The sequence below is a fragment of the Sander lucioperca genome, chromosome 8, assembly GCF_008315115.2.
Source record: "Sander lucioperca isolate FBNREF2018 chromosome 8, SLUC_FBN_1.2, whole genome shotgun sequence".
Taxonomy (NCBI): domain Eukaryota; kingdom Metazoa; phylum Chordata; class Actinopteri; order Perciformes; family Percidae; genus Sander; species Sander lucioperca.
In genome coordinates this window covers 9137732-9160908 of record NC_050180.1, presented here as the reverse complement: position 1 = coordinate 9160908, position 23177 = coordinate 9137732, and the positions used below count along the sequence as shown (strand labels likewise).

General features: G+C 39.8%; 1 protein-coding gene across 2 annotated transcripts; it reads right to left on the bottom strand.

Moving 5' to 3' along the window:
- Positions 1-2237: 2237 nt before the first annotated feature.
- zgc:162396 (uncharacterized protein LOC555292 homolog) lies at positions 2238-22395 on the bottom strand. 2 transcript variants are annotated; one of them, XM_031291622.2, is made up of 8 exons: positions 22145-22395; positions 21371-21531; positions 20444-20660; positions 18735-18835; positions 18288-18425; positions 18017-18125; positions 2641-2657; positions 2238-2273 (listed from the first exon to the last, which is right to left on the bottom strand). In XM_031291622.2, the coding sequence occupies exons 1-6, from the start codon at positions 22253-22255 to the stop codon at positions 18035-18037; spliced, it is 819 nt and encodes a 272-aa protein (XP_031147482.1). In that variant the 5' UTR covers positions 22256-22395; the 3' UTR covers positions 2238-2273; positions 2641-2657; positions 18017-18034. The 2 variants fall into 2 exon arrangements, with proteins under 2 accessions (XP_031147482.1, XP_031147492.1); XM_031291632.2 differs by lacking the exons at positions 2238-2273; positions 2641-2657 and having other exon boundaries at positions 17210-18125.
- Between the last annotated feature and the right edge of the window lie 782 nt (positions 22396-23177).

Here is a 23177-nt window from a genome sequence, read left to right as displayed (position 1 = left end):
AAAAAAAGATCTAAAAACAATATAATCATTTCAGTTCGGGTCGAGCTGGTTTCGATCTTGTGGCATAAATATAATAACTAACACCTGAGTCCGCAGCTCTACACAGTGAGCTATCATAGCTCTATAATAAACAGCTTCCAGTCACATATTTATCAACTAAGTCAGCAACCAGGTAACATTTTGTTTTGAGCTGATTTAAAACTGGTTACCTGGGCTTAGTTGAGGAAATACCCGATGACAGTTTTCACGTTTCTTTCCTCGCATCCACGGCCATATGGACTACTACTACTTTATCACAGCCACCTACTAAGCTACACGTTGTGACTGATACATATTTTTTAACAGTAACGATAACTCGTGGTCTAATATTGTCGATATACACAAGTGTTACCACCGAGTCACAGAAAAGTGGTACTACACGGCTCAGTTTGAATGCATGGTCTTCATGATTTACAGTCATTGTCTCTCCTTTTGTGTAGCCTATATGGTATGGGATATAGTAATATATATACCTCAGAATTTGCAAAACAACGGCTTGTAATACAGTGTTAACCTACTTGAGTTTGGCTGCGAATTAACCAAGCATTGTAATGTGTCTCTAATCGAATCGTTCCATCCAAACTGATGTAAAGTTGTTCTGAAATCTAACTCCGACACAGCAAAGTAGCTATTGATATTTTTTAATGAGCTTATTCATATTTAGTGATATGAGTTTCTCTCTGGGTTTAACCAAGTGCGCCCCTTGTGGACTAAATAAAACAACAGCATATTACAACATGAGAAACATCCCATTCATAGCCTTAATTATTACAAGCCACTTCCAAAAACGCATTCATAATGAATCAGTACAATTGCAAGAAAGGTGAAAAAGAAAGTTGATCTGTATATGCCTTAATTGCCTCACAGTGATTGCTAACATCAAAGCAACATTTTGTTTTGGGTTGATCTGAAACAATAATAGGCCTATATCATTTCCTCGCGTCTATTGTAATTTGTAATTGTAGCCTCCCTTCGGCGTATCTTAGAAAAATACCCGACATATCTGTTGTGATTTCTCTATCAACACTTTTTAAATGTAGGCTATAGCTGAATGTCCACAATCACATTATGTAGCCTATATTAGTTTTTGGAAGTGGCTTCCATTGTTGTAATATGCTGGTGTTTTATTTTATTTTACCACTTTTCTGTGACTCGGTGGTAACACTTGTGTATATCGACAATATTAGACCACGAGTTATCGTTACTGTTAAAAAATATGTATCAGTCACAACGTGTAGCTTAGTAGGTGGCTGTGATAAAGTAGTAGTAGTCCATATGGCCGTAGATGCGAGGAAAGAAACGTGAAAACTATCATCGGGTATTTCCTCAACTAAGCCCAGGTAACCAGTTTTAGATCAGCTCAAAACAAAATGTGACCTGGTTGCTGACGATAGCTCACTGTGTAGAGCTGCGGACTCAGGAGTTAGTTATTATATTTATGCCACAAGATCGAAACCAGCTCGACCCGAACTAAAATGATTATATTGTTTTTAGATCTTTTTTTGTTTGTAGGTGGCTGTGATGTGGTGCTTACTTAGGCAAACATTTTCGCGACAGTAGATCTGGGAAACGATTTGAAAATCGGCAGTAATATGTTTGTGATTGTGTGACGAATCTGGTGACAGAGGCGGCCCACATCGGCAGCTGTTAGGTAAACACAACATACGGAAACCAGTTAGTGTGGAAACCAGTAGGGCTATAACACCGGCAGAAAAGAATAGGAGCCTACACGGTCTTTTCAATGTGGTCAGTCACATCACACACACAAACACACTCACAAAAGGGGGAAACTGGGAACAGGGAGGTCCCTTCTCCCCCCTTGTACATGGCATGTTTGATAATTAAGCCCCTTAAAGGGACAGCTCGAAAACTAACTTTTTCTGAGCATAATACGTTCAACAATGCTTTGTTTTGAATATAATCCATGAGTAATCAAGGCCAAGCTCAAAGGTATGTGTGAGTAAGAGTCAGCTTATTATTATGTGATGTTGTGATATTAAGCATTTCTGTCAGAACCAATCAAAACCCCTGAATATCACGAGTGTTACCATAATAACAAACTATGTGTGACTCTCCTCTGCATCTGTTGGCTGATTTCTTGTTACTCTTTGACCAAGTACTGTTTGTTCATTAGTGTCAGTGTTGTTGAAATGTGACAGTGATCAACTCAACTCAAGACATTTCAACATTTTTTTTTATTGGTCAATATGAAAAGTAAGTCACCATACATTTGTGATCCCAAATCATCATACTTAGGGGTTAGTTAGTTTTCCAAATCAAATTTAAGCCCCAAGAACTTTTAATTAGTATATAAACTATTAAGACATCACATATCAAAATGTTTCCTATTGCAGGTAAACTTACTTAAAGTGAGATGTAACTTTTGCCAAACAGCAGCAATAAGAGGTGTGAGGAAGCACCCACACGATACTATGCTGTATCAATTTTTTCTCCCACCCCTGATCTAAACTGGCCTGAACACTCTTCCGTACGACCAAAAGGTGTGTTGATTATGTTGTAAGTCTGGCAAAAAGGTCTTCCTCAGCTTAATTATGCACCTGCATTACACAAGACAATTGCAAGGAAATCAAAGAGTTCTAGTAAGATTAAAGAGTAAGGGACCAGAGGAAAATAGGGGAGGGTCATGTCTTTTTATTGTTTTGTTGAGGGGAGGGTCATCCAACATTTTTTAGTCTGGGCGGGGGGGTCACCCAACTTTTTTATTCATGAAAAGAGTAAAATTTCAAAGTGGCTTGTTTGGTGCATATTTATCCATGTAGCTCTCAGTCTCGGCCCCCTAGCAGATGGTTCTGACCGCATACGTGGAGTTTGCTGGGGGGGCACTGCCCCCCTAGTGGCTCAAACGCTTAATTGCATTGTTTAAAAAATGAGTGGAATAATTACAACCAGATATTTTATAAATATCTTAAATAACACAAAACAACTAAATGGTGATAGGTAATACATCAGAGTTCATATACTGCTTTAGTAAAAAAAATATGACCTGGCTGACGATGGGAGCAGCAGGACGCAAAAAACGAAAGTTACTGTTGCACTAGTCTGGTGTCTTGCCGTGCCAACCTTGCAATAAAGGTTTCCTAAATGCCATGTATATACATGTGATGTCAGCTTACTAATTGATTGCGGGTTTTGTGTAGATTTGGACTTGTATACGTTTATTCCACTTTGTTTAAACGGCGAAGTGGAGAGGCCTCGTTCACCTGTTTGGAGCTGGCTGGTGAATGTGACGCTCGTATCGGCCTTGCTGGATACACCGTGACTCTGTTTGTGGATCTACTGATCGCTGTGGATTACTTTTTTTCCATGTCATTAGATTACAGCAAAATACGGATCTTTTTTCTCAACGCGTCTTAACGTTTTATGGTGAGTTTGGAGAGGCATCTCAACAGACTGGAGGTCCAACACTGATTGTTCACTGTTACATTTTAGTTGAATTTAAGCGTCTGTCTATTGCGTTCCAAAACAGCCGTGCCGCGATTGGATTTCATAAGGGCGAATTGTTAAATTGTTACAATGTAATTTAAAATCTGCTTTAAAAATAAACATATGTGTTTTGGAATATAATGTTCAGCTTCGGCAGCTTTACCTATGTTCTAAAATATACAATGACGAAGCCTAGTGACAAGTCCATAGCAACCAGTGTTGAATTGTTATTTCCCATTGTCCTTTGCTGAATAGTCTCAATGTTTTATTGTTTTATTTCATGTGAATATTAGTTTACTAGAGGAGTAACTTAGTATTTGAAGTAATGCAGTAATGCATGAAGTGTGCATTTAGTTTCCATGCTTATTGTGTTTCCACAACAGTGTTAGTGAGTAAATCTACTGAAATGGCCACCACACCATAACAGAGGAGTGGGATGTGTAAGATGAGAATGCAGAGGTTAACTCCTGTACATCATGGCTATAAAAATCAAATGGCATCTGTACATCTTTGCTAAGTGCAAACTTGCACGCAAAGGGAGGGTCATAGGAAAATTATTACTGACGAGGGGAGGGTCAAGTCTTTTTAGGTTAGAGGCCACAAAACTCCTCCGGTGGCCCCTTAATTAAATAGTGAACAGTCCCTAAAGGTAGCAGGTCTTCAGCAGCCTGGGGATCTTTCTTCTTGTAATCTTGGAACATGGACCAGGACTCAATGAAACCCACCAGGTTCCTCACCGAGAGTGTCGAGTTCACCCGAATACGTTCAATCCTGTTGTACCATTTTATTGACTTATTATATATAACGACAATTAAATAATACAGTGGCATAATAAAACACACTTTCATTCCCATCATTTAACTGTGCTGTTATAGATTCAAGACAGCAATAATAACTGCGTTTCTGTTTTATGGAACAAGGATAGAACGTGATTTCAGCTCTGAGCGCTCTGTGTGTTATCTTAGCCAAACAAAGGTGTAACAATTTAATCCTCTATCTGTCTTCGTAGGGACAGCAGACAATGGTATTGTATTTAGCTATCACAGAGGTGTGTTTATTGTAGGTGTGTATGGTAAATACCTGTCCTTGTCGGGAAACGCGATGGCTGAGTAGAGCTCCTTCAGTTTACTCTCAGATACAGCTACTTGATTGTTAGTGTAAGGCAACAGCACCTGCCTCACCTGGAAGTGAATGTATAGAAATGTATAACTATTCCATCATGTATTGCATTTATATTGCATGTATATCGTGTCTGTATATACATGTATCTATATCTATATCTGTATCTATTTCTAATATCTTCATCTTTAGTTTTCTGTACTGTTTGCCTTACATTTGCACTATTTAGAATGTATTACCTTATTGTATGTATTACTTATCTTTCTTTATCTTATTTGTACATATTACTTATATTTTTTATCTTTATTTGTATATATTTCTTATCTTTTATATTATACTTGTTGTACGTGTACTTATTGCACCATGGGTCGGAGAGAAACGTATTTTCAATTGCTCTGTATGTCTGGCACATATTGCAGAATTGACAATAAAGTTGACTTGACTACTGTATGTTTTTATGCTTTATGCCTGCTGCGACGCAAATTGCCCTCTGGACAAATACTAAATTAAATGATTGATTGATGACTGCCTGTCTAATAACTGCAACTTGTACTTTGAAATTTCTGTTTATTTGCACAATTATAGGCAACAACATATTACATAGTGAGGTTTATAAGTGTTGGTATAGGCAGATTTTTTAATTCTGGACAGGACCAGACTAGGTGTTTCCCCCTGCTTTAAAGGTGCTGTAGGTAGGATTGGGAAGATCCAGGACTTAGCCAAAAAATTTGAACATCAACAACTTCTCAGTCCCTCCCCCCTTTCTGCTAAAGCCCAAAACGGTCGCCTAAGCCCCTCCCTCCACAAGGGAGAATGAATGCGTGTGCATGAGCAGTGATTGACACGCAGTTAGACACCCCTCTCCTGGCCCTGATTGGTTCATCTGAACAGGGAGCCGTGGATTTTTGCAAATCACACTACAGGCTGTAGGTGGTGCCTGAGGAGCTGGATTTTTTTTAAATTAGCTGCTTCATGTAGTTCTACTGGAACATAGGGTCAGTTTTAGCAAATATGACAGAAAGTTAGTTTTATAAGTCTTACCTACTGCACATTTAATCTTTATGCCAGGTTAAGATGACCGCATCCTGACTGTAGCAATGTACTTGACACACTCAGAAATTTAGTTTTTTCCCCTAAATGTTATAAATGTTATAAAACTATTCCTTTAACCCCTATAAAGGTAATTATTAGAGGTGTGACGAGATCTCACGAGATTAAAACATTACAATATTTCTCGTTGAGGTTCAACGTTGTCTCGCGATATCAGTAGCTTACACAAACTGGACCAATAAGGTCCAGCTGCGGCCTGTAGCCGCTCACGCCACGCCCAGTAGCCGCTCACGCCCCTTGTTTTCTTTGCTTTCAAAATAAAAGTCAATTTTCTATAGGCCCACAGTGGCCGCTCTCACCACACCCCTTGTTTTCTTCGTAGAGAAGTTTTAGACGGAGAGAAAGTTCCCAGTAAACAATTTTTGTTTTTTTGGTCCACGAACGATGCCTGAAGGGTAGGGGAACGTTTGCTAGACCCACAACAGCGAACGTTCCCTTATCGTTATGTAGGAATGTTTTCTTAATGTCCTGGAACGTTCGTTATTGGTAGGCTATAATTACGCCACCTCTGCAGGTGTTAAAGTCCCAGTGAGTGCTTTACATAAAACATTAAAGAGCAATTAAAATAAAACCGGCAAAAAAATGATAAGATACAAATACAAGAATAAACGTTATAGTGCAGTGTAAGAAATTAATCATGTTTTGATTAATAGGTTGTAGGGACGGGTTTGGGAGGAGACTGTGGCACCACAGTTATTAGGTCAGAAGAGGTCAGTTATACAAGCCATTTGAGTTTGTGGCAAAACCTTTCACAGTGCTGATTTTTTATGTTGTGACTATTTTTCCTAGTCATATTTCATCATTTAAGTTTTCTTTAAAATAGTGTTAAAATCTCGTTTCATTCTCGTGAGGCCAATCTTGTGTCTCGTCTTGTCTCATGAGCTGAAGGTCTCGTCACACCCAGTGTTGGGGAGTAACGGAATACGTTACGTATTCAGAATACAAATTATGAGTAACTGTGTTAATTAGCTATTTGTGCGATCACTGATAGAGGTAGAGATGGAGCCGGAACCGGCAGAACAGAGCCAGGACAGGAATGCGTTTCTATCTTGGAAAGAGCCGTTGAAAGACTGACTAGCCCCGTTTGACATGCTAGCTAACGTTAGCTAAAATTAGCTCGTGGTAGCTTAGACTGCGGTTAGATTTTTGTAGTATATATATATACATGATTTTTGTACACAAAACACATGTAGTTTATTAAATTTAATAAACTACATGTGTTTTGTGTGCAAAAATCTTAATTTGAATGAAGTGGAGTAAAATGTACAATATTATTCTCTGAAATGTAGCGGAGTAGAAGTAGAAAGTGGCAATCCCAGCTAGATCTCTAGTGCGTTGTTTTGTTTTATTTTTTTCCATTCATACAGTACGTGTCATATTTGTGTGGATAATGCTTAAACGGACATGTATTACACATAAACTGGTGACGTTTTCAGCGATATCCATTATTTTGTCTCACTTGCAAACACTAAAAATGTGAGCCTCTGGCACTCGAGGGGCGGAGGCAGAGCAGAACGCAGGGAAGGGCCTTGTTGAATATTCACTGATTTCATGCAAATATCACCAGTTAACATGATCACCAGCTAAACTGGCACACCGGCGGCAGCCGTAACACATACTGTCCTCATCACTAAAAAAGCGGAGCATGTTGGGAAGGGAAAACGTGCTTTCTCTGCTGTTTTTTTTCTGTAACGTTAGTTTATAAAAACAACCTTGAACTAACGTTACACAGAACAGAAGCCGACAGCTAAGAATGGTGCGGGCAGTAAACAATTCCATGGTAACAGCCGCTCCACCAATCAGAGACGTCGCTGTGATAGGATTGTGGGTAGTGTAGTGTAAATGTTATGTAAATGTTGTACACAAGTAAATTCATTGATTGTGTTCTTTCTACATTTCACATTTTTTCATGATCATGGTCAAACTTCCAACACTCCTCATTTCCACTTTTGCTACTGCACTCCAACAATCATCAGAAAGGATGCTCTAGTTAAACATTTAACATCCTTAACCGTAGCTTGACTGACCTAGATTTTTAGTTGGGCTTTTTCCCTTTCTCTCACATTATAGGGAAAAACTTCTACATCAATGCTAAATAATATCTCCCTAAAATATCAGACTGATCTTATGAAATGGCGTATGTATGACACGCCTATTCGTATGCCATTATTGGCGTGTTATCAAGACACATTGCTTTTTAGCGTGTTTATCAACGCTGTTTGGCCTCCATTGACTTACATTACCTTGTAATTGCATGTGAATTTACGCCGTAGCGAGTAGTATGAAAGGGCGAAACACAGGACTTTCACCCAGGAGACCGGGGATCGTGTCCCACGTGTCACGTTTCCTAAACTCAACTGTCGCTTTCTTCTTTTACAAAGCCAACCCCGTTATTCTTTTCCTAAACCCAACCCGCGTGTCACGTTTCCTAAACTCAACCATCGCTTTCTTCTCGCGATAACACGCCAAGTGGCGTGTATGTTTACGTCCGCTGTATACATCGCTGTCCGCCGTATACAGCGTAGACATACACACGGATAGCTCAAAATGCGTAAGTAACACGCCACTTGGCTTAAGAAAGTTTACGCGAAGTCATGATATCACGTTGAAAATATTGAGTATTTCCAGTTTCCTGACTGCCGTTGTAATTAACCATCCTCTTAATTTGTTATCAGTGAGGACAACAATGCTGTTAAATTGATGCACTAAACTTACGAATTTGGTGTTTGAAGCAAAGCATCCAACCAAAATGCAAAATTTTATATTTTAAATTACTACTTTTGTAAATGCTACTACACAGTGATAGGCAATTGCAAAAGATTTATATATGAACAAACACAAGATGCAATCACACCAACATTGAAGGGTGCAGGTTTTCTTTTGACCAAATATTCAGCTCACTTTATGCCTGATTAGGGCTGTCAAAATTGCTCAAAAATGACGTTCGAATATTCCCTCTAAAAAAACACATAATATTCGAACTATTCGAATCCGGTTGCGCATGCGCATTTTGTCAATGACGCGCATTTTGTCAATGACGCGCATTACGTCAATAACAGGACAAATTAATACAAAGAGACATAACTACTTGTATAGGTAGTCTATTTAAATTTAAACATATTTGACAACGTATTACCTACACAAAAACAAGTAAATCAAATGATGGCCAAGACCGCAGACCTCACGCTCACTCGCTCGCTCACTCGAGCACTTTCTCTCTCTCGCCCTCACGCTCTCTGCGCAATGTGCGGCTGTGCGCATAACGGTTTAAAATGAACAACAATAAACACATTTTGAGTGCTGATCAAGACTATTGTCCCAAATATAGCAGGCTTCATTCAGTGATTGAAACAAATATTATTAACATTAATTGAAGTTTCACAGTAGCCTATATAGAACCAACATTGAACGTGCCGAGCGAGCTGTGCTGTGGTAAACATGGAGCTTTTCCTTGACATGAAACGGTAAATAATCAAACCAGTGGAAGCAGTGTATTTAACCTTTATTCATGCATATCTATTCAGTCGTAGCATAGGGATACGGTACCTCGGTTCCATTGCTTGACAGAACTCCCTGAAGCCTGCCCCATCCACGACAATGATTGGTCTCATGTCCTTACAAATGAACGAAATTAATTTCTCCGTTATGGCCTCTTGTCGTGTTGCAGACAAAGAGCTTGTGGCAGGCGGTGCAAAATACGTGTCAAGACGTGACTGGTTAGCTGGAGTTCCACACATTATGCCATGCTCATTTGGGTGCACATTTTCGAGATGTGACCTCATGTTGCTAGTGGTCGAATGGTATGCTAACTGTATTTTACAAAGCTTGCATACAACTTTATCTCGCGGCTCAACTATTTTACCTCCTACCGACCAAAATCCAAAGTACTTCCAGACATGGCTTTTTAGATTTTGGGGGGTTAAAATCGCTTTCTCTGATGCGGTCGAGTTGGGCTCTGCACTTTCTGCCATCTTCCATGCAAGACAAGTCAACTTTCAGCAGTGACGCTGTGCCAGACAGTGCGACTCCTGTGACCTGTCCCTGAACCCTCTGGCGCGCTAGCGTGCCCACTCGCAAAGCAGACAGCCAGACAGCCTCTGCTACCGCGAGCGTTTTTTTCCACTTTTTTTTTTTTAATTCGAATATTAATTTTCACCTTCGAAATTCATTTTTTAAAAACTATTCAAATATATATTCAAATTTAGAATATTCGTTGACAGCCCTATGCCTGATGCTTTGCAACAATGAAATAATTTAATTTTCTATGCACCTCCTGTTTCAACATATTATTGTTGTAAACATGTTACAGCTCTGATAGTATTTTGAGAAAGGATTTTGACCACTTGCATTTGTTTTGTTTTATCGCTTGCTTTTTGTGTTATTTCCTATGCTTAGGTTTTAGTGAAATTAACAACCTCTGGATTAATATAATAGTAGCCTGTTTGGTTCAAGGATGATTTCAATCCACCAACGGTTTTGTTTGTTTTCTGATTCCATCAACAACAACAAAAATGGAAGTGATAGTTTATGCATACCCATTGTAGTGGTGAAATGAATACACTTACCTTATGGAGATTTGATGAATGTAAAATGTTTAAAAAAACAAAAAAACATTTCATGCACAACACTTTTATAACATATAAAAAGAGAGAGGATTTTATCCATATGGCCCGCTCATATTTATTTGTTTATTTCTGCCCACTGGACCATGTTACTCACAAACTGTATTGATTAAGACCAGGTAACCTAGGTCAAAACTATATTACATTTATATTATGTATCAGATATATAATCAGGTGCACATTGTTTTATCAACATGCTAGTGTTATCATTAAATAAATAGGCCATAGACAATAAAAATATTAGAGAAAAGTAACATAATTAGCTATGCTAGTGGTATCATTACATAAATGCAGAGAAAAATGGTTTCTCCGATCTAACCTTAATTAATCTGATCTAAACAGAATTTTAGCTGCATTAATGTTAACATCCAGCAGGTGGCGTGGCGTTTGCCGTAAATTCATTAAAATCTGGTCAAGCGCTGCCTGTTTGACTCTGCATTGAGCACCACTTGAGCAACAGACACAGTAACTAAACAAATATAACAGTACAATAGTTTTTTTAGTTTTAGTGTAAAGCCCATGTTGCAGGTTAACCACCGCTGTTGATTAATGGGTACATAAAGCACTCAACATATGTATATCATTGTTAAAAATGTCACCAAATAGTGTTAAAGGCCAGTTTTCGCCGTTTTAGTCGTTTAGTGGGTTTTTTAACGCAATTCGGTGATGACGTCACGTTGGGGAGACGTGCCTCAGCCTAGTACTAGAACTATGGTGACTGACTGGGATGAGGAAGAGGTGGAAGAGGTGTTTTTACTGTCAGTGAATAGCACCAAGTGAAAGTCAATGTTTTCTTTATATTTAGTGACAGTGTCGTTAGTTCGATAAGTACTGGTAATCTAGCTAGATCTAGAAATAGAAGGCATCATGTTAGCTATGGGCTAACTTGCCAGTCAGTCCCACCTGTGAAATCCCCCGACGTTGTAAACACATTTTCGATTAGATATCTCACGTTTTGATGGTAGCCTACTAGCTCCAGTAACAACATATTTTCCTAGTGTTTATTTATTACTTGGATGGGGATGCTGTTCGGCTTTTCACAAGTTTAGACAGCTAGCTAAAGCTACGTCGACGTTTTGCTAATGTTAGCGCAACAGCGTTAGCCTAGACGGCTAGGTAAATATTACGACTGCCTTCGTTGTTTCCTATATCTGCGTCCACGTTGTCAACATAAGACATGTGGCGTTAGTGCTCCTTTTGTACCATAATTGTATTGAATGAAATGTTAAGCTTCGCTCCTACGAGATGGGTGGGTTTTTGTTAGCTACGTTACACACAAAGTTAACTGGCTATAGTTAGCCTGTGCTAGCGGAATTAGCTAATGTTGCGTAGCCAGCCAGCAGCTTTGGCAGTAGTTCCGGCGAGCTAACCACGACAGCTAACACATCCACAAGCGTCTCTATTTCAAACATCACTGCAGATTGACTGCTTTTAGCAGCAGAGGTTGATTGTGGGCGACAATACTGTCGTGGTTAGCCTACCGAAACTACTGCTGATTGCCGAAGTTGCTGGCTGGTTATGCAACGTTAGCTAATTCCGCTAGCATACAGGCTAACTATAGCCAGTTAGCTTTGTATGTAGCTAACAAAAACCCACCCATCTCGTAGGAGCAAAGCTTAACATTTCATTCAATAAAATGATGGTACAAAAGGAGCACTAACGCAACATGTCTTATGTTGACAACGTGGACGCAGATATAGGAAACTCCGAATGCAGTCGTAATATTTACCTAGCTAGCAGTCTAGGCTAACGCTGTTGCGCTAACGTTAGCAAACGTCGGTGTAGCTAGCTGTCTAAACTTGTGAAAAGCCGAACAGCATCCCCGTCCAAGCTGTGTTTCACTTTCCCTCCAATATTATTATACACATAATAAAGACACATGGACTCGGTTGAGACCAAAAGCCATATTTTGCAACACCAGTGGCAGAGACCGAGACCATAGACAGTGAACAGAGACGGGGCTTTCGTCTGTCGTCTCCCCAACGTGACGTAGTGCAATGCATTGTGGGGGAAAAGAGAATCATTGCAAACCGCTGTAAAATAGTAGTACTTTTTCGTATTTTATTCCGTTTTGTGATATCCATTGTATTTGATGTTGTTGGGTAACAGTTTAAATGTTTATTACCAACAAGCAAATTGCACAAATTCATTAGAAAATAAACCCTGCAACATGGGCTTTAACAAGGTTGCTCATGCTAACATTAAAGCAACACTAAATAACGTTTACCGCCTCGGTCCCCCTACAGGTTGGAAGCGGAATTGTCCATCACCACCATGGCCGTACTTTAATTCTAATACAATCGTTTTTATAGCAAACCGCCTCGCTCTACATTATCCCTTATATAATATATATGCCTATATTTAAATGCAAATATAAATAATTTCAGTGTAAATCACTAATCGTGCACCTGTCCTGTCCATGCTGCTGGGTCCTCCTTCCTCATCTGTAACTACCTCCTGCCACAGCACCCTTTTCACGGAAAAGATCTGTTAATTTGGCGCATTTAGCTGCCTCTTGTGCCAACATTTTTTTCTTTTTCATTCTTATTTTTTCGGCCCCACCCATTTCTTTCTCTTCTTTCCTTCTTTTCACCATTTTTTAACGTCTGTCTCTGTTGCATTCATACAAATCCAAACCTGACTGAAAGTAAACTCTTTTTTCGGCTTAAGTTTGAGCCAATCGGATGTCAGGAAAAACGAGGATCAGTCCAAGTTAGGAGGGGCCGCTCGTATCCCCCCTCAAGACTGAAAGTATTGGTTTGGCCCGGTCTGAAACACACACACACAGACACAGCGCTCCACTGCAGCTGAACGGACGGCCAGGCCGGTCGCGTATGAAAGAAAAAAAAAACGTATTGACCACTGGCCGGTTTGGCCTGAAATGGACCGGCCATTCGTGATTGTTCCCGGTATTCCCGATGGCCAATCCGCCCCTGATCACCACTGTCGTAATGTCTCATTATGTCTCATTCGAACTACAGATCCGCTACCCGATCTGGCAAACTTGCATAATGTAATGTAATGGACAATTCCACTTCCAACCTGTAGGGGGACTGAAGCGGGAAAAGTTCTCTAGTGTTGCTTTAAGATGGGGCACATGGGTAACTCACCCATCTCAGTGTGTTCCGCTCTCAGTACGTTATATCTGCTATGTTTCGTGTAAAGTTACTGCTGATGAAAACCCAACATTGTCATGGTTTTGTCCTTGTGTCAAGTTTCTGTTTTAGTTGGTTTCATGTTTTCTGTTTGTTTTCATGGACTTCCTGTTTTATTATGAAATCCACTGTTTGTCTTCATTCACTTCACTTGTCTTCATGCCTTTGTTTGTTTCCCGCCTTTTTTGATTACCTGTCTCCGCCCTAATGTTATTCACCTGTGTCTAGTTGTCTTCCCCTCCCCCGTGTATATATACTCACCTGTGTTCACTTGTTCAAGAATTCAAACATTTCCGGGTAACACTTTACTTGACAGTACCGACATAATCGTGACATGACAGTCATAACTATGACATGACACTGTCATGAATGTGTCATAAACCTTATAAACAAGTCATAAACGTTTATAACTTCTGTCATTAAGTGTTATTCGGTTTTGGTCATGACAAGTTGACATTGTTTGGGTTGTCTTGATTATGACAACTTGACATTAATCAAAGTGACATTACCAGAAGTTGTCTTGGTCATGACAAGTTGACATTAAATTTGTCTTGATTATGACACCAGGATGACATTACCAGAGGATGTCTTTGTCATGACAACTTGACATAAAAGAAAATCCACCTCTTTTTGTATTCATGACATGTTGCCATAATGATTATTATAATTAGATGTGCAAGGTTAGAGACCAATTCCAGCACTTGGTCAGATAGATGTGTGACAGGAAATTTCACAAAACTGGCTGTCGTGACACTATTATGACAGTGTAATGGATAGATTCTTAGACCTCAAGTGGTACCATTTTTATTTGTCATTAAGATATCATGGATAAGACTTGCTTTCATGACACTATTATGACAGTGTAACTAATAAATATTTTGACCTCAAGTAAAGTGGTACCATTTTGATTTGTCATTAAGATATCATGAAGGATAAGACTGGCTATCATGACACCATTATGACAGTGTAACAAATACATTCTTTGACCTCAAGTAAAGTGGTACTATTCTGATTTGTCATTAAGATATCATGAAGGATAAGACATGTCATCGCACACGAAATTACCTTCCTAAGACATTATCACGTGATGTAAAAATCTTTGTTGAAAGTAAGAAGAGTCGATGTGATTCAATATCCCACTGTGGACTGGACCTTAAACTCACAATTTGTACTAATATTCATTCAACAAAAAACCCACAGCTAGCAATAGTGTTGAAAAGCAACATTACTTTCCATAACCAGTAGATAGAATCATTAGCCTTTTCACAGACAATATGCAGTAGTCCGCTAGCCTTTTGAGGCAAATTAGCCTATTAGCATATGAATGCAGCACCTTAGTTAACCCGTTAGCTTTGTGCTATTAGCACCGATTAGCATGGATGCTAGCGAACTCAAGGCCTAGCTAATGCTAGGAGTGACTCACCATTTTGCTGCTTTTAACTCCGTGACGACAGTGGATTCAAACACAGCTCTCTTTTGCTCTATTTACAACAAGGCATAGCCAGTATTAGACAGTGTTGCCAACTTAGCGACTTTGTCGCTAGATTTAGCGACTTTTCAGACCCCCTTAGCGACTTTTTTTCAAAAAAGCGACTAGCGACAAATCTGGCGACTTTCTGTAGAAAAGTTGTCAGTATTGTCCAGCGAACACGCAACGTATTTCTCTCCTGTAGCTGCCAAAACAGTCTTCTGTTCTGTGACTTGAGGAGCAGCGGAGCAGCCTCTCACCTCTCTCCTCATGTGCAGCAGCACTGCGCACAGTGTGCAGGTAGTTAGAAGGGGAGGGGGACAGGGTGTGCGGGGGCTGGTGTAGGTAGGAGAGACAGCGGGATGCGACGGGAGAAAGACGCCGCTGAGCTGGCCTGGCCTTGGGCAAGCCAGCCTTCTTTGAGAATTCTTTATCGATCTTTTTCCCTCCCTTTGTAAAATTTCATTTTTTTTTTACTTCAAAGATAGGCTACCTAAGTAATAATTATAAGGTAAAATAAATTCCTGCATTGAATTTGTGATTATTTGGCTAAAGAGTTCTATTTCTTTCTATCTACCTTGCTGACACAACCACTAAGCTTTATACAAATGATTGCATAATGACATCAAAAATATGCAAATGAGCGTATGACGTCATCTAGCGACTTTTAACGACTTTTGGAGCTGGTGCTAGCGACTTTCATTGGAAAAGAGTTGGCAACACTGGGATTAGATAGTATTTAGTATGTAGAATGAAAGTCTACTGTCAAGTAAAGTGTTACCCATTTCCGGATGTTGCTGCTCCATAATAAAAGCTTTTAAATAATAAAATAACGGGGGACTTATATTGTGAAGGATTTATAGGAAATAAATGAAACGGTTATGACAGCAAAAAATCATAGGACACAAGTTGCTTTCCGAATGTATTCATGTATTATACGTTTCCTCTGTAAAATCTTTGTTTACAGACTTGAGTTAAAACTAAAGAGTAATTGGGACTCCTGGCTGGTTCATGCTTAGCTACCTATATGAGATGTGTGGCTCTTTAGCATGCTCCAACGCCACTTCCACCTGGGCAGGACTAACATCTTGTCAGGGTCCCACCTTCACCAGCACTCACTCCTCCCACTCGTTCACATTCCCCATCACTCACTCCTCTCATCCGTTCACTATCTCCTCAATACTGATCACTCACACCTGCACTTCATCAGGCCACTCATCAGTTCGCCACCTGCACCTCATTAGTCCACCATCTTTATATTCGGCACATGCTCATTCACGCTTTGTTTGGTCTCATCGCTACACATCGATGCAAGACGCCAAGACGCTCTCCTGCTACTTACCCTTTGCCTATCCGAGAATCCTACCTGCCATCATCCTCCTGCCGTCTGCTGCAATCCTAAGACTCCTATTATCTTAGCTAAGTTCTATGTTGTGTTTGACCAGCTCACCTTTCCTCCAGTTGGATTTTGTGAATAAAACTCGTTTCACTTACCACCAGTCTGACTCCTGCTCATTCTGTGACACATCTGTCCCTCCCACCGAGGCAAAGTGTTTGGCCAGCAGCACGACTGTTCCCTGTCCTGAGCCGCAACCAACATCCACTGCCCGCTCGAAGATATGTCCTTTCTGCCCAAATATTGAGCACGTTATACAACATTGCTGTAAAGTTAGTTTTGCTATTTCATCCATTGACAATGCTAGTTTTTCTTTTTATTTACACAACAAATATCACAAGTTTTAGTTTTTCCAGGAAGTCAAGATATCAAAATGTTTCCTATATTGCAAGTAAACCTATTTAAGGTGAGATGTAACTTTTGCTAAACAGCAGCAAAAAGAGGCAATTGCAAGATAAAGGCACGTTAATTTTCCCTTCATTTTCCAATATTCTTTTGTCAGTTTCTTTAAAGACATCATCATTAGGCAATCTGGCTCAAATCAAGTGGAATGGGACCACAAATAGGAAACATCCTTATCTCCCGATAAGGTACGCTGTTTTTGATTCTTAGTTTTACCTTTGTGAAACAAACATTGAAATGTTTGCCTGTGACATGCTAAGAGAAGAAAATATTCTTAAAGTTGGCCAAATGACTCAATAATGTCACTTATATAGCAATGCCCATTTAAAGTTATCTAATAATAGCTAATATTAGCCATGATCTCTTTGTCATACCAGACAAAGTAAGGCTGCAAAACCCTTAAGTTCAATGGATTGAAGGCTAAGTTTTATTGCTAGTTGATTACATTGAATACAACTTTTGCATAACTCACCCCCTATGTGTGAGGATGTGATGTCACATTATCAACAAAGGGTTCGTGCAGGTTTTATGCTGATTTTTAAACTGGATAATAATCTAGTTCTAACCAGTAATGCTGATAATCAGTAAGAGTCTTGCCGTTTTACTTTAATACAACTCTTAAAAGATTTTATTGCAAAACCAATAGGTAAAAGTCAGAAAATTCACAATCTATTTCTCATTATTTGTTATTGTTATCTACTGTACATTCTGTTTGCCTTTTACCTACTGAGAAAGAACAGAGAAGCATAATGGGCCACACACTATGCCATGTTTTCAAGAGCTTGGCTAAAAACTTCAAAAGACTTTGAACGCTTTAAAGCAAAGCATCTAAGCACCCATACTGTGAAACAACAGTGGTAGGTATATTTCAAAAGAATGCCCAGTTATGTAACCTCTCAGTGTGCATTTAAGGCTGTAAGGGATCAGCTGTTCTATTGGGAAACCGTTTGAGAGGTAGTTTCACTGCAAAATGAAAGACAAGTGACGCAAAATACAGTAGATGCTCTATTGACAGATATCTCAACATACCACTAGAATACAGATCATCTAAACTGGCCTGAACACTCTTCTGTACGACCAAAAGGTGTGTTAATGATTATGTTGTAAGTCTGGCAGAAAGGCCTTCGTCAGCTTAATTATGCACCTGCATTACACAAGACAATTGCAAGGAAATCAAAGAGTTCTAGTAAGAATAAAGAATACAAGTATTTAAGGTCATCTAAGACTAAAAAAAAAAAAACCCTCTCTCAAAACACACACCCCAATGCCACATTGTTGATTATTGTGGTTTTGATGCCAGGACACAGAAATATTCCAGTTCATGCTCTATTTCAGTGTCAGGAGACGTGACTCCCATCTCCTCCAGAAACCTGTGAAGCAGTGCACGGATTGATTATTCTGCTCAGTGCTCAAAGTAAAACATTCAGACAGTTAATATTTACAAAATGGATGGTTATAATAACAGACGTGTGTGTGTGTGTGTGTGTGTGTGTGTGTGTGTGTGTGTGTGTGTGTGTGTGTGGATAGATGACCTCTTCTGAGTATTAAGCAGCAGGTCTTCAGCAGCCTGGGGATCTTTCTTCTTGTAATCTTGGAACATGGACCAGGACTCAATGAAACCCACCAGGTTCCTCACCGAGAGTGTCGAGTTCACCCGAATACGTTCAATCCTGTTGTACCATTTTATTGACTTATTATATATAACGACAATTAAATAATACAGTGGCATAATAAAACACACTTTCATTCCCATCATTTAACTGTGCATTTATAGATTCAAGACAGCAATAATAACTGCGTTTCTGTTTTATGGAACAAGGATAGAACGTGATTTCAGCTCTGAGCGCTCTGTGTGTTATCTTAGCCAAACAAAGGTGTAACAATTTAATCCTCTATCTGTCTTCGTAGGGACAGCAGACAATGGTATTGTATTTAGCTATCACAGAGGTGTGTTTATTGTAGGTGTGTATGGTAAATACCTGTCCTTGTCGGGAAACGGGATGGCTGAGTAGAGCTCCTTCAGTTTACTCTCAGATACAGCTACTTGATTGTTAGTGTAAGGCATCAGCACCTGCCTCACCTGGAAGTGAATGTATAGAAATGTTGTTAAGATGACCACATCCTGAGAATAGCGATGTACTTGACACACTCAGAAATTGAGTTTTTTCCCCAAAATGTTTAACTTTAAACCCTATAAAGGTAATTATATTTATGTGGCCAACACAAATCTAGCATAGTGCACATAGTACTCTATTAGCTCTATGTTAACAGCAACCTGTTCTCACTCCGAACTCGTAAAATACGGACGTTTGGACAGTGGCTGTAAGCGTCTGAAGTGACGGAAAAAGCGCCCTTCAGCGTGTTTGTAGAACGCACCGGGGAGAGCAGCAGCTACACAGGGTTTGAAGATGACGTAGCACTAAGAGCAACTATGGTAGCGAGTAGTATGAAAGGCCGAAAGTCTGCATAGGGAGGTTGGTTGGGGTGGTGGATGGGTCAAACAACACAGGACTTTCACCCAGGAGACCTGGGATTGTGTCCCGCGTGTCACGTTTCCTAAACCCAACCGTCGCTTTCTTAATTTACTAAACCCAGCCATCCCATTCTTCTTTTCCTAAACCCAACCGTCCCGTTCGTCTTTTCCTAAACCCAACCGTCCCGTTCTTCTTTTCCTAAACCCAACCGTGCCGTTCGTCTTTTCCTAAACCCAACCGTCCCGTTCTTCTTTTCCTAAACCCAACCGTCCCGTTCATCTTTTCCTAAACCCAACAGTCCCGTTCTTCTTTTCCTAAACCCAACCGTCCCGTTCATCTTTTCCTAAACCCAACCGTCGCTTTCTTAATTTACTAAACCCAACCATCCCATTCTTCTTTTCCTAAACCCAACCGTCCCGTTCGTCTTTTCCTAAACCCAACCGTCCCGTTCTTCTTTTCCTAAACCCAACCGTCCCGTTCGTCTTTTCCTAAACCCAACCGTCCCGTTCTTCTTTTCCTAAACCCAACCGTCCCGTTCGTCTTTTCCTAAACCCAACCGTCCCGTTCTTCTTTTCCTAAACCCAACCGTCCCGTTCTTCTTTTCCTAAACCCAACCGTCCCGTTCTTCTTTTCCTAAACCCAACCGTCCCGTTCTTTTCCTAAACCCAACCGTCCCGTTCTTTTCCTAAACCCAACCGTCCCGTTCTTCTTTTCCTAAACCCAACCGGCCCTGTTCTTCTTTTCCTAAACCCAACCGTCCCGTTCATCTTTTCCTAAACCCAACCGTCCCGTTCTTCTTTTCCTAAACCCAACCGTCCCGTTCTTCTTTTCCTAAACCCAACCGTCCCGTTCATCTTTTCCTAAACCCAACCGTCCCGTTCTTCTTTTCCTAAACCCAACCGTCCCGTTCATCTTTTCCTAAACCCAACCGTCCCGTTCTTCCCGTGTGTCATGGAAACGTAAGCCCACCCACAACCTTTTCCTTAACCTAACTGCGTCAAAAGTGACGCCAATAGTCCCAACCGAGCGCATTTAGATAAAGCACGTTTAGATATGGCGCTAAAGGAGACTTTTAGCGTTAATAACAATGCCAAAGGCACCTGACCAAGTGTCCGTATTTTACGCCATGGGAGTGAGAATCATTGCATTAGTGATACAGCTATTCACAAAAGCTTTGCATTGCTGATCAAACTGATGAAACTAGAGACACCCACATCTTCATACACGTGATTGAGTCTTTCTCCACAGTCCTGGTAGGTAAGTCTGGTGTTAGAGTCACTGAAGCCCAGCAGAGCCATGCAACCCCGGGGTTTTAAAACCCGATTTGCCTCAGCCAGGAACCTTGTCTGATCAAACCAGTGGGCTGCTGACGCTGCTGTGAGCAAGTCTACAGAACCACCTGGAAAAGGAAGCTCCTCTGCTGTCCCCTTCCTGCAGGAGAAACAGTCAGGTCACACTGATTTCCAGTAATGGAAGAAGTATTCAGATCCTTTACTTAAGTAAAAGTACTGATACCACACGGTAAAAATACTCTGTTACAAGTAAAAGTCCTGCATTGAAAAGTAAAATTATGTAAGTATCATCAGGAAAATGTACTTAAAGTATTACAAGTAAAAGTATTCAATGTAAAGAAATCACATTTTAGAAACTGGAAACGATCAAAATTGTTTTATGGTCTAATTATTTCAGCTGGACTTGAAGGCCGTTATGTCGTTGGGTGGTTTAATTTATAATTAAGCATCCTATTTTATAAACTAGCCTACATGTGTTTTGTGTGCAAAAAATCTTATTTGTAAAGTAACCAGTAACTAAAGCTGTATGTGGAGTAAAAAGTAGAATATTTTTCTCTGAAATGTAGTGAAGAAGAAGAAAGTGGCATGAAAAGAAAAGACTCAAGTAAAGTACAAGTACCTCAAATTTGTAGTAAGTAAGTAAGTAAATAAGTACATGACTTGAGTAAATTTACTTAGTTACATTCCACCACTGCTTATTTTGCACTTTTAAATAAATCATATTTACATCATTTGGAAAATTAGACTTCCTGTTTCCAAACCCTTCTGGAATGTTTGCATTTCAACGTCATTCTTTATTTTCAAAGAGAAACTACATCCACACATGTAGAGCAACTCACACACTCCTACCTGTATGTGATGTTAGGGTACCCTGGCACAGCTCTGGCCTCCTCCAGTTGAAACTCACTGATGTCGATGCCCACCACTTCCTGGAAGTGCGGTGCCAGTAGCCGGGAATTCTGACCTGTCCCACATCCCAGATCCACTGCCAGCACATGTGGCTGTCCCTTCTGAGGATGGGAACAGATATGCAGTAATTGTTGTCAATATGCTGAATGATGCAGGTTTTTGCTTCTTAATCTAGAGATGTTCCGATACTATATTTTTTCTACTCGATTCCGATTCGTGAATTTGCAAATTGGCCGATACGAAGTACCGATTCGATACCAGCGTGGTAAAAAATACATCTATTTGATTATGTTTTAACAGCTGTATACTACTAACCCCGTATGCATGTGATATGATTGCTATCATTGTTGTATGGCTGGCTCAGGTTAAACTCTTTGTGAAAAATGAACAAACAGAAACAATAAATGCCACAGAACATTCTTACATTATTCAGTTTGACAGTCAAGTCATAACGGAAAAAGGACATAAATAAACTACTTTAAAGCAGATTGTCTTTGGGGCTAAATTACGCGGTATTGGATCGGTGCATAAACTCCAGTACTTGTCGATACCAATACAAGCATTTCAGGCAGTATCGGAGTCTTTTCCGATGCTGGCATCGGTATCGGAACATCTCTATCATAAACTCTAGTTTTGTGTATCAAATAGGCAGAATAATTGCACTATGATAACAGAATGTAGTGCATATTTACAGTGTATTTGGCCATGGCCTACCTTTTTATCTAGGTATTGAAGAATAATGTTCTTGACCTCATCTGGAGGTGTAAAGCGATATCTTTGGTAGATGGAGGCATGATCCTTCCCCTCAAACAGCCGGTATGTCATGATGGTCTGTTTTTTTCTGTTTTTGTTCCGTTACCAATTTAGCTTTCTCCGAGCCTGTGCTCCAAAACAACCTCCTTTGTTCGTCTTTGTTCTCTTTCAGTCTCCTGTCTTGTTTGCCTTTGTTATGTTTCCTTGCTTTTAGCCTCTTTTACCCTCTACGTGTCTTCTCTCTTATCTTGCACCTTCTTTTCTTCCTGCTGCCATTTTCTGCCTACACACACTGGACTACAGCATTTAACTCCTCACACACTTCCTAAAGTGACACACATGCAAAACAAACAGTCAGTTACAGAGTAAATCAAGCAGTAGTTTTAAACATGCGATTGGACTACAAATACATCTACAACTTTGAAGTAAGCGCTGCACAGATGAAGGTAAAACAGATTCTTTTGTTTAGAGAAAAATGTTCCTTACTAGTTGAAAGCGTCCCTTGATTCCGGAGCTTAGCTGCAGATAAGGAAACAATGCCTAACAGAGGCCGGGCCTCTTGCTTAACCCTTTCATGGCCAGAGAATTTCTGCAGATTGTATTTTAACAGCTGCATATTGACATAAATACATTATATTATGTATTTACATAGTGGAAAACACATTGGATTTTAGTTACAACACCTATCTGCAGGTGCTCATAAACATGTCTTTGTTTGGGACTGTGGGGGTTAATCTTTAAAACGACTATAAATTCAACAGTTGTATTACAGAAACAAGCTATACGTATTGTTAATAAGGCTGGTTGCTATGATCACACAAACCCATTGTTTATAAAATCTCATGACATTTAATGAATTGATATATTATACATAATGTAAATAATGTTCAGAGTTAAAACAAAGTCACTGTGTACAAAGGCTTTTTTTTATTACATGAACGCAAATATGATTTAAGAGATGTTTGTGAATTCACAGAAGAGCTATGTAAAAAAT

Coding starts and splice junctions, on each gene's coding strand:
- zgc:162396 (XM_031291622.2), bottom strand. CDS start 22,255: ATGACATACCGGCTGTTTGAGGGGAAGGATCATGCCTCCATCTACCAA. Junction 21,532..22,144: donor TTCAATACCTAGATAAAAAG/GTAGGCCATGGC, acceptor TCCCATCCTCAG/AAGGGACAGCCACATGTGCT. Junction 20,661..21,370: donor TACCCTAACATCACATACAG/GTAGGAGTGTGT, acceptor TTTCTCCTGCAG/GAAGGGGACAGCAGAGGAGC.